This window comes from Psammomys obesus, unplaced genomic scaffold (assembly GCF_907164565.1).
Source record: "Psammomys obesus unplaced genomic scaffold, mPsaObe1.curated_primary_1811, whole genome shotgun sequence".
In the NCBI taxonomy this organism is placed as follows: domain Eukaryota; kingdom Metazoa; phylum Chordata; class Mammalia; order Rodentia; family Muridae; genus Psammomys; species Psammomys obesus.
In genome coordinates this window covers 42296552-42309198 of record NW_026591086.1, presented here as the reverse complement: position 1 = coordinate 42309198, position 12647 = coordinate 42296552, and the positions used below count along the sequence as shown (strand labels likewise).

The 12647-nt window shown below is 39.7% G+C and overlaps 1 protein-coding gene across 1 annotated transcript in view; it reads right to left on the bottom strand.

Moving 5' to 3' along the window:
- The window catches only part of Ndfip2 (Nedd4 family interacting protein 2), a 50776-nt gene extending 39473 nt beyond the window's left edge, over positions 1-11303 (bottom strand). Inside the window, exon 1 of the mRNA XM_055609739.1 lies at positions 10909-11303. Within this exon, the coding sequence (XP_055465714.1) occupies positions 10909-11232 (324 nt within the window). The 5' untranslated portion in view covers positions 11233-11303. The remainder of the gene's footprint in view (positions 1-10908) is intronic.
- Positions 11304-12647: the final 1344 nt, after the last annotated feature.

Genomic DNA, 12647 nt, shown 5'->3' with positions numbered 1-12647 from the left:
CCTATGGTTACTATGTTACAAATGTAGGCTGCTAAAGAGAGGCATTGTGTAAAAATATCACAATTAGCAATATTACACAATCCCAGAATCTATCCTAAAGCTGAACAATGACATTAATGTTATACAGGTTGTACAGCATACTTTACTTTTCCAGTTCAGAGCTCTATAAGATTATATTTCACTTTATAATACACTCATATCTACATTTACACTTCAAATGACTCAGAAAAAAACATTCATCTTTTTATTTTCATTTTCTTTCCTCTATATTTGCTTGCTCTCATTTTCTGAGATAATATCACGACATGTGTAACCCAGCCAACCTTCAACACAAAGCTTCCTGCCTGAGCTTCCCAAGTATTGAGATTGCAGGTGTGCGTCACCACATCTAGCTCATTTACTTCTTCCAGAGTTATTTATTTATCCTTATAAAGAGGCCCACAACGATGTAATATACTATTATAAGCAAGACGTATCTAGTTCCTGCTTCCTCTGGATTTAGTCTAGTAAGCAAATGTACTGCAAAATAAAAGTTACAACAAACATAAGTGCATAGTGTTAAAAAGGCATACATAACTTGGAAGGAAAAAGTGGAAAAGGCCAATGGGAAGGAAGAAAGTGGGAGCAAAATAACATGTAAATGCACACACAAATAAAGTTTAGAAATTGATCCTAAGAAGGAAGACAGAAAAGGGGAAGGATAGTATACTTAAACATCAGAAGGCAAAGATTAGCATGGTGCCTACAAAGGAGAGAGAAAAAAGAGAATTAAAGAGTGTCAGACATGGCTGAAGAGTGTACGGATGTAATACCTACACAGACATGAGCTACACTTGCCTTTTTGCTACGATTACAAGCAAACTCACAGGTATTGAGTTTTATCTCAAGACCCTTGTCTCTTGGAGGAAATTATACAAAATGTCACCTGACTTCAATAAATGCTTGATCTGAGGTTAAAAACAAAAACAAATGACTTTCAAAAAAACTGCCATTGGAATGAGTCTTCATTCCATTATTCAACAGACTAATGTCTATTAGTAGAAGTTAATGTCATCACACTAAAGATACTTTTACATAATAAACTCCAGTTTATTTTCTTATTCTCAAAGCTGCTGTCCAAGTAGCAGGATTTCTCTACATAATGTGAAGGATAATTCTGGAGACACATCACAGATGAATGAAAACACAGCACATTCCTGAACTTAAAATTATTAAGTTGTTCATGTTCAAACAAATCTTGAAGTAAGCAAGTCAAAACAGTGAAATAATCTGATAGTAAATCTTAAACTACTACAACATTTCCCAACTTGCACATGGCATGTCTTTAACAAGATTTTTTACCCACACCTTAATTCCAGCTAAGTGATCAAACTTCTAAAAGAAACCATAAGAACATGCCAGAAAACATGGACATAACAATGACTTAAAATCACATGGCAGGCAGAGATACTATTAATTATAATGATCACGTCAGTAAATTCACTTTAATAAATATCAGAAAGATATACTCCATTGTTATTTAAATGCATGTCAAGACTAAATAGAATAAAACAGAATTCTAAAATAATATTATCAATACACATTCAACTAGACAATATCTTAATGTGAACTGGACACTAAGTAAAGAATAATAGTTAAGTAATCAATATAAAACAAAAGAAAACAAGCTAGAGAGATGGCTCAGTGTATAAGCATTTACTTCTCTTGCAGAAGTTGCAAAATGACTTACCAGCACTCAGATCCTGTAGCTCACAACTGCCTGTAACTCTAGCTTTCAACAACACTGAACTCATGTATAAACCTACACATAGACACATATATACACATAATTTAAAATAGTACTTAATATCATCTGTGGTCACTGGCTTGAGGTTCTTAACAATCTACTCTTTGAATCTGAATTTCGTATGTGTTGTCCAGTAGCACTGCCATGGGGCATTGCTAGAAACTTGCAATCTCAGCTCATACCTCCGTGGCAAGAGTTTAGTCAGCTTCACCCTCTGACTCTCAGTTCATGCTCTCCCAGGTGGTAGCCATAGCATCAGTCTGAAACTTTAAGCCAGCAAATCAAAAGAGCCTCTATAATACTGCCAATTCAGATAATGGCATGTCCTAGCATGGTGGAAATCCCTTAGACTTTGAGGTTTATCTGCCATGAACTGAAGCAACAGACTACCAAAGAGTGAACTGATTTTTTTTTTTAACTTTAGGCCAGAGTCTCACATTTTCATTTGACTGTGTCTTGTTACCTAGCTGAACCTGACAGCTTTCATGGAAAACAAATTAGAAACTAGAGTGACCAAGGCGTCTCATTTTCCTATCAAATTCAGATACAAGTTATTCTGAGTTTTGGCCCACCCCTAAGCCCCACCTCACAGAATCCTCAGAGCTTTCTATGTCTCAAACCAACAAACTCATGCAGGCCATTAGTGTACCTGCAATACTCACCCACAAGAACTGTATCTTCCTAGTTCAGTCAAATTAAAGCCTGGCTATTGCACCTGCATAGTGGACAGGGTCCCAAATATCCTGTATTTACTTACTGAGGGCAAAATGTCCAATTAAGAAATGAGCAGCATCAATTTCTTCCCTCAACACAGGTACATCCTCTACCCCATCAAAAGATGGGAATCAAGCCAGTGTGGTGGCTCATGCCTGTAATTCCAGAACTTCTGAGGCTGAGTTGGGATAGTAGCTGGAATTCCAGGACCCAGCCTGAGCTACAGTGTGACTGTCTCAAAACAATTATAAGAGTGAGGCAGGAAGTTTCATCCTCCTCCTTTTGAATCTGGGCTGGTCTTATAATTACTCTGACTAAAAATGATGCAAGAGAAACTTAATTCTAAACTTTTTTTTTGTATTAATAAATATTGGTTTTTCTTTTCTTTTTTTTTTTTTTTTGCCCTAAAATATAGTTTAATCAAATTATTAGATAATCAGAAATGAACCTGCTTATACTGGGTCCATGGGTTTGGACACAATGGTTTTTTGTTTTGTTTTGTTTTTAATTTTATTTTTTTCTTATCAGTTACATTTTATTAACTCTGTATCCCAGCTGTATCCCGCTCCCTCATTCCCTCCCCCTCCCACCCTCCCTCCTTCATCTCCACCCTGCCCTTTTCCAAGTCCACTGATAGGGGGGGACCTCCTCCCCATTCATCTGATCCTGTTTTATCAGGTATCTTCAGGACTGGCTGCAAAGTCCTCCTCTGTGGCCTAACAGGACTGCTCCTCCCTTGGGAGGTGGGGAGGTCAAAGAGCCAGCCATTGAGTTCCTGTTAGAAATAGTCCTTGTTCTCCTTACTATGGAAACTTTCAAGCCTAGACCTAGACCTCAAAAAAACAAAAAAAAAAAAAAAAGCAGCTTCTTCCTCCTTTATATTTATATATGTTTACATATTTGTATTTATATTTTCTTTTACAAGATTTTTATTATTTTTACTTATGTCTGTGTGTGAATGTGAGCAGGTGACCATGAAAGTAAACTCCGTTGGAATGACCCTGCTGTTTGAGGTTGCAGTCCTCCCTGTCTGGATAGCAAGGATAGCCATTCTGAGCTGCGCATTAAGGTAGAGGACTCCCTCTCCTCAGCACGGCCTCTTGCTCTCTGCCTTACTTCATCTGGAGAGTGTCCTTAGACACAGACGGCCCTAACCACATTTGATTTATGGTCTTTGACACAGCTCCCTGCTAGCTCCCCCTCCCCACCCACCTATATGATAATTAGGTACTATGCTTCCATTCATATGATAGGAGTATGCTGTTTAATGCAAATCAGCATCCTTGAAGTGTCTAGTTCCAAACAGTTATGTACACCTATCCTTGGAGTTGCCCACCCACTCCCCATAGCCTTTGTTCTCTGGAATTAAAGTTGAACTAGCCCCCTGAAGTGCTTGGGGGGGGGGGGCATACAGTGCTGGGAACTGAACTCAGGTTCTTTGCAACAGCACATACCCTTAACTCCTGAGCCAGCTCTTCGGGTTTCCAGGATAAGCTTATAAATTATCTGTATCACAGTATTTTTACAATATCTATAATATAAATGTTACTGCATATATATTACACTAGTACTAGAATATGAACAGCTCAAATATATCTAATAAGGCTATGCATTTGACGCAGCAATACTCATGAATGATGAAGTGAATGATTCATGCATATAGATATTATAATGAAATACCAATAGCACAGTTAAAATTGTTACAACATGCACAGAAATAGCAAGGGGAACTTTAAGGTGCACTGGAAAACAATCTACCCTTGCAATACAAAGGAACATACTATTGATCCTATAACTGAATACAACACATCAGAGTGCTGCTATACACCTTAGTAATCTACTTGATACACAAAAATTTGAGTGGAAACTTTCTCAGGTACAGTTTTTCTACATTGTAAAACTCTATTTGAAAGATTAAAAAAAAAAAAATCAAGTCTTTCATAGAACCCCTGAAGAGTCTTTGAGGAAAACATTAGACTCTGTGGTAGGACGACACACAACCATGTAATTCAAAGAACAATTGTTCTAATATTGTGAGTCTCAACTTTTCATTTGCCTTGGTGCAAATGGCAGATCCAAAAAACTCTTCTATATGGATTTAAAGGGATTCCTACACTTAAGAATAGGATTTTAGGGCCTGGAGATATGGCTAAGTGTTTAAGAGTACTGGCCGCTCTTCTAGAGTGCCTGGGATCAATTCCTATCACCCACATGGCAGCTTAGAACTACCTGTAATTTCAAGATCCAATACCTTCGCACAGACATACATGCAGGCAAAACACCAATGCACATAAAATAAAAATAAATAAAATTTTTAAAAAAGAATAAGATTTTTGCTGGACACTGGTCGTATACGCCTTTAATCCCAGCATTTGGAAAGCAGAGGTAAGCGGATCTCTGTGAGTTTGAGGCCAGCCTGGTCTACAGAGTTCTAGGATAAACATGGCTGCACAGAGAAACCCTGTCTCTAAAACCCGTAAACAAACATTAACAACAAAAAGAATATGACTTCATGAGCATATACTACAATATGACTTCATATAAAGCAAGGGAAGTGGAAGAACACTATAATTGAAGTATTAACAAGAAGTAAGTCCTGCTAGAGATCAGCAATCAAGTGAAAGGAGAGAGGTTACTGAGATGTGACTTTACACAGGAATGGAAGGCCCACTTAAGGAACCTGTACTCTAAGAATTACACACTTCAAATATTAAACAAATCAGAGTAGGAAAAAAATTCAAAGGCTGAAATGACCCAACCTTTAAAGATCAAAAATTTATTGATAAGGGGAGTTTAAAAAAAACTGGACTATTTCAGACGAAAAAAAAATAAAGTCTAGCTGTGGTGGTTTCTTGTGTAATTAAATATGTATTACCCAGTAATTCTATCCAAAAGAAATAAATGCCCACAAAAAGACGACAGAAGAATTTTAGTAAGTTTCACCTATAATTGCCAAACCTAAAAAAAAATAATAATAATAATAATAATAATAATTCCAAATGTCTATCAACAAAGTAACGATAAGAAAAGTATATTCATGCAACTTGTACTGAATAAAATTATTCAATAGCAAAGAGATGATCCATTGACAGTTACAGTAAACCTGGGTTCATCTCAAAACCTTCACGCTAAGTAAAAGCGGCTTTTTATTCTATGTGCTACACCATTCTAGAACTAGAAAGCCTGTCTATTTAAATTGGGAAAAAAAAATCACCTGGGGGACAGGAATTGACTGGCAAAGGTTATAGAAAAACTTTCTGGAGTGATGGTAATATTCTGTATGATGGCAGTGAGTTTTATTTATAAATGACAATGGTACAGACTGGGTATTTGTAGTTTTCAACCTTGTCTCAAATTTTGAGAATTAAAAAGATGAGTGTGGTGGTACAAACCTTTAATTCCAGCCCTTGGGAGACAGAGACAGGCAGATCTCTGAGTTCAGCTTGGTCTACAAAGTAAGCGCCAGGACAATCTGGGCTACAAACAGAAACTACATTCTGAAAAACCAAAATTAATTAATTAATTGAGTAACTAATTAATTAAAAAGAGGGCACTAAGTTGAGATTCTGGTAAGAGTGGATCTGGAAAAGGATTAGGAGGAAGAGGGATAAATATGAGTACGAAATTTTCACAGACTAAAGATATTCTATTTTTAAATGATACTGAAGACATTCAAAAGCATAAATGTTAACAAACTATTCTTTCAGTTTCCACATATTTCTACATATTGAAGGTTTTAAAAGTAAAATCTACTGGATGTTGGAGTGGGGTTTTAAAAGAAAACCACTGAAAGTTTCTGAGCAAGGGGGGGAGGAAGAAAGAAAATCAAACATATATTAATAGAATGTATCTTGTGCTATTCGAAAATTAAACTAAAGGACAGCCACGCAGCGGAAAATAGTACTCATTTCATAGCATAGAAAGCACCAGCATTCAAGGAACTGGGAATAACTCACAAGAATGAAGACAAAGAGGTCAAAAGAAAGCTTCTAAATATCAGGAATAAGGAAGGAGTTTCAAGGACAAAGTTCTGTATACGATAGACCTAAATTAGGCAAGAGGTTAGAAGTATCAGATTATGTAACCGGGCAAGCCTGACAAGGTAAAAACGTAGTAATGTCAGAAAGATAATGTATATTGATAAATTCAAAAGAAACAAATGAAGGTAATGGAAATCAGGATTTAAAAAAAAAATAAGTAGAAAGCAACATTAAGTAAAAGACGATGGTATTTCTTTAAAATGGAAAATGAAACCAAACAACTACAGCTAAAATTCACCTTCTACTACGTTAACTAGAACGGTCTCCTGGGTGAGGCAGCGTCCTGGGTCTGAAAGTCTCTCCGCACTCTTGCTTAGGGTACTGGCCTAGGCACAGCTTTCAGTTCCCGATGACTGAACCTCCCCTGCAGTAAGTTACACAGACAACCGTCACAACTAGCAAGCACAGACACTGCCTGCAAGGTAAACAAAACATCATTGTTGTTTGCTACAATGTGCGCTACTTCCTACAAAATAAATACATAAATAAAAAGTGCTTCCTCCTTGACTCCGGTTTCCTCAAACATGATGCAAACTCACTGCTGTGTCTCTCCAAACACTCATTAACCTCCCAGGACTTTGGAACGAGGAAAGCGACTCAAATGTGCTGTGTTCTTGTTGCCCGGTACACTATGAGTAACGCCATTTGTTCTGACTTAGGAGTCTTCTGCTTTCTGCCAACAACCACGAAACATTAACAGCCTAAGTCATTAGCTTATGAAAACAGTAGTTATTTGTATGTGCCAGCCTGTGTCTCTAGTTCTCAACCTTCCTACGTTGTAACCCTTTAATACACTTCCTCACTTTGTGCTGAACCACCCACAGCCACCATAGTTACTTTTTTGCTACTTCATAACTGTATTTTTGCTGCTGTTATAAATTGTATTTTAAATATCCGTTATACAGAATATCTGATATTTGACCCCTATGAAAGGGTCATTTGACCCCAAAGGGGTCTTTGAGCCACAGGTTGAGAACCACTGCTCCATGTTTTACATGTATTACAGTATTTAATTCTCATAATTAATAATACATATGAGGTTGTGCTAATATGGGGAAACTGTGCTTTAAGATGTGAAGTAACTAATTTTTGAATATTTCCAAACAGGAGGCTGGAATGGTAGCTGGATCATTAAGACTATTTGATGCTCTTCATGTGATCAGAGTTCAGTCCCCAGCACTCAGACTGAGTGGCTTACAAACAACCATCTGATCTGAAACTAAAGCTCCAGAGGATTTTCTGGCATCCTTGGGCACAAGCACATATATGGCATACACATATAAAAAGGAGAAAAAAGGTTGTTTGTTTCATTGCAAACAGAGCAACCTAAATATAAGTCTAGATGACATTAACGCCTCTTTTGTTTTTTTATAGTGCAGAGACAGAACCAGAGCCTGGTGGGCAAACACTCTAGGTCAAGTGCTCGACCACTGGGCTACATCCCAGCTCCCTAACTTAATTTTAGCAGTTCAAACCTCCTTCCTATTATGCTTTATCAGGAGCAACTTTGATTCTCCAGTATAAAAGTAAAATACTCCATCCTCTATAGTACAAATACTTCAAATAATGTTTCATAGAAAACTTACATTGTAGAAATGCTAATGGTATTTTAAAATGTAAAAAAAAAAAAAAAAAAAAACATTTTCTGGTCAAAAATCAAAAAGAACTAGAGTGAACAAAACTAAGCTCCTGTCCTTGCTAAAGAATTTCTCACTATGTCCGTGTGTCAGATGTAGTCCAAGAATACGTATTGCTGGCGTTCTAGGACACAGTTCAGGAAACTGCTGCTACAATTAACACCACCAATACACAGAACACCTTTTCAATCTCAGTAGTCAGCTTACTGCAGGTACATGAGCCTTCAAAATACTGAACATCAAAGCCAGAATGTACTTTGGCAGCTGCAAAACAAGCCAACCACTTAACACTTAACACCTGGCACACTGCTCTTTTCCTATCAAGTACAGCTAAATTTCCCCAAATGCAGTGGAAGTAAACATCATGTCTGATTTCTTTCCTAAAATTAGAAAAGTACTAAGACTTTGCAGGTGCATATTTTATCTACTGTTATAGAGAGGACAGAGGAAGGAAAAAAAATTTCTATACCAGGAATGATGATGTGTGCCTGAAGGCTGAGGCAGGAGGATCCCGAGTTCCTTGGTTGAGTGCTTAACAAGAATGTACAAGGGCCAGCCTGGCAAATAATAATAATAACCAAGATGTGAAACGAAACTGAAGGACAATTAACAGGTAAATGGACAAAGAAAACGTGTATATACGCAAGGCTATTTTGTTCAGGTGAAAAGAATGAAACTAAATCAATCATAGGAAACAGAAACAGATGGAACTGGGGGGAGGGGGATCAATGTGTAAAGTGAAAGAAAAATAAACACTTTGGATGGCCTAAAGAAAAAATTTCCCAGATACAGTGTACACATGAGTTAAAGTCAGTAAGTCGTTCTCATCAGCAGGAGTCACACAGTGTGCAGGGTGGAGTTTTAGCTCTTTAAATAAGAGTAAACTAGCCTTTCTCACCCCTATGTCCAGTTCCTAGCTACTGACCCAATCTTAACACACAACAACCAAAGTTGTTTACTGCTCCAGATTACTAATCACTCAGAATGAGGCCTGAGCTAGGGGCAGCCATAAAATAGTCTGTTCATCACATAAGCTAGGCTTCCAGACTGACAGCTAGCTACAGAGTCTACTCAAAACTCAGTTGTACTTATGCCATGTTCCCAGGCACAGTTATGTAATAGAAAGCCATTCTCAGCAAACTAAGAGTTACCCTAGAGAGACAAACTTAGGACATAACCTCACAAGTAAAAGAATCAAAATGCAAATTCAGACTGCAATAAAAGTCTCTAATGTTTCCCCTTATAAAGAAAAATAATGTTCTACCTAAAAGAAATAATTTATTTGGAATGACCTGAGTTTGCCCTCTGCCCTTATGGAGTACCTCCACCCATTCAAAGTCTATATAGGCCACAGCTTTAGTTTTGAAGGAGGAAAAAATGTGGAATTTTCTACCTACTTTGAAAGTTTAGACAAAACTTAACAGTAAACTCCAACATTATCTGAAGAGATTTTGAGAAAAATGTCTAATTAGTTACAGCTACTGAAAGCAAAAGAGCAATATAATAAATTATTTACAGTTAAAAGTATTTTAAGTATTGGCCATGGTTGAGCCCAATAAGGAAAAGCAACCCAAAAAAAGAATTCAAATCAATTAATATTACTAAAAGACAGAAATAGAAATGGGAAATATTTGAAAATGAAAACAAGTGTGAATGATCAAATCATCGAAGATGTATCTGTGACATTTTATTTTTGCAAACACTTAGAAAAAGAAAAATGTCCAAAAATATAAAGCCACCCACAACTGACAACTTGAAAAGCACCTGCTATAAACTGGCAACCCTTTTTCCCCCTAAGGCATTCTGAAAATAGATAATTTCAAAAAATAAACAAACAAATAAATAAATAATCTAAATCACCTGGCCATGTTATAGCAAATAAACTCAAACGATGTGGAAATCTTACCAAAGGAAAAAAAAAAAATTAAGTCTCTTCCACAACCCTTCGCACTGGTCAAAAGGCACTTGTTAGAAATGCTTGGGTGACAACACACATGCAAATAAAATAAACAGGAAAGGTGACATAGGGGACTAACTGCACAATTTTATAACGACATGCAACAACATGCACGTACGCTTTTCGCCTCTTCCCCTGTGGATAGATTCTACTGAATTATCTGAAAGTTTATTAGTGAAAACGAAACGCAAGTGAATACTGCTGACTGTAATATTTACAATAGTTATCTCCAATTTTTTAGCCTATTTTTCCCCCTAATAAAACGCTGTACCCCCGACCAAAACCCACACAGGCACACACTTACACACGCACGCAAAGCGGGGACACACAGATTTCTTCTAAAACAACCTACCACTGTAGTACTAACATAATGGAAAAGGGCAGAAGGGCAAGGTTAACCCGAAGAGAGGCGCGTTCCCACCAGAGAGAGCTATTCTCTCCGGGTCCACAGCTCCTAAAGCCGGTGTTCAGGCCAGCGGCATCCCACCCTACCCCAACCTCCCCCCGACCGCCTCCCTGACAGGTCCGTGCACTCCGCCCCACCGCCCAGGGTTTGAGTCAGGGACCAAGGAAGCGACGGGGGGTTGGGGGGGTGAGAAATAACCCCGGGGCAAGTCGGAGGGTCGGGGATGCGGGGAGATGGGTGGGGAGCAGGCCGTCGGGTGCGGCCCAGGCTGGAAAGGCGAAGGGTCTACCCCGTTCCCCCGCGGCGCGGCGCGGCCCGTCCTCCCGCGGGTGGCCGTGCTCCCCGTCCCCGGGGCCCCGCGCACTCACCACCTGGTAGCGGCCAGTCCCCAGCTGGTGGTGGTCCATCCTGCCCGCCTCGGGGTCCGGCTTCCGAGCGGGCGTGTCCCCCCGGCGCTCCGCTCCCTCGGCCTCGCCAGCCGACGTCGTCGTCGCCGCAGAGCCCCTTCCGCCGCCCCGGGTTACGCCGCCGCGGTCGCCCGGCGGGGCCGCCTCACTTCCTGTCGCTCCCTCGGCTGCGGCGCAGACCTCGGCGTCGCCAGCCGATCGGCGCCGGAGCTCCGGGGAGCCGCGCGCGCTACTGAGCATGCTCGGGGCGGACGCGCATGCTCGCTGGCTCCGCCGGCGTCCCATCCGCGCCCCTCCTGCGAAGGCGTCCCTAGGTGGGAGGAGATGGAGAAGTCAGGCAAGTCCCCGGGAGCCTTCCAGGTTGTCAGCCTGTCGGGAGTGGGCGGTGACAAAAGAAGCGGAAAAAAAATAATAAAATAAAAATCGCCCCACTTGATTGGATTTTTCCGTGAGGGCAGGTTTCATGGTGGGGCGAGCGAGTGCACCGTCACTGCGGAGACCAACGTTTGGGAGAGAGGAGGCGCTGCGTTCCTCCATCACCTGAGCACAGGTCGCCCTTTTGCTAGTTCCCAGCCTAGAACACCTCTAAGAGATCCATCTCAGGGCAGTCCTAAAACGCTCATTCGAAATCATTAGTGAGGCAATTTTTATGTATGGTATATTGTATATGTATAAATATACATAGATATGCCGGTATATGTATATGCAGATATATAAAACCAGCTTTAAATTCCCGGTGAATTTTCAAGGAAGGAAAAAGACATTATTGTTTCTGCCCTCTGGTAGCCTTCCTCAGAACAGCACATTTGTTACAAATACCCAACCCACGATAACATGCTGTTATCACCTACAGTCCAGAGAGTTCATTTTGAGCATTGTACGTTTAGGAGTTCTGACAAATATGCCATTACTGTGCGCTATTATAATTCATACCGAGTAGTTTCACTGCCTTGAAGATCCTGTGTAGAACTTTACCAACCTCTTTCCTCTTTTTTTTTTTCCCTCTTCTTTCTAACAGATTCACAAATCCAAAGACTCATCAAACATATTCCAATGCCTTACAGATAAAGAGGGCTTTAAAGGTAGGAAATGGAAAGGACAGAAGAAAGTAATGAAGGGAGGTAGGATTTTCCCGTGCTAGTACTCAGCGTTAAGATTCATTAATGGTAAAGAATCACTTTTGGTGGGCCATCTTAGTATGCTGTGGCTAGCCACACATGACCTGCTGTGTAGGTGCATCTTTTACTCCCATACAAGGCACACCACTTGTTTCCCTAACAAGTAGAAGAGTATAGTGGACCAGCAAAAGGCACCTTTTAACCCAAACATCTGCTTATTTTATCCTGAGAACTATTATCCCACCTGATCTGGCCCAACTTTTTTTTTTTTTTTTTTTCTAAGATAACCAAGCCCTTTCTCCAGAAATTATCTTACTATGGAGATCCCCTGAGGGGAGGAGTGAGGGAATTCTGGAGAACTCTCTCTTTGCTTTCATACATGTACAGAGAATTCTGAAAGAAAGGAACCCAATAGATGGGCCTGGATAACTGGTTCAACTAGCAAGATACAACAAAGTTTGATAATCTTTGGATAATCATTAGCTTGAAAAGTTAAGGCAGCCTGTTGTTTTTGTTTTTCAAATCACTCATCAGATCTCCATTTGGGTCATCTTGAAATATCATATCTAATGCTAGCACTGC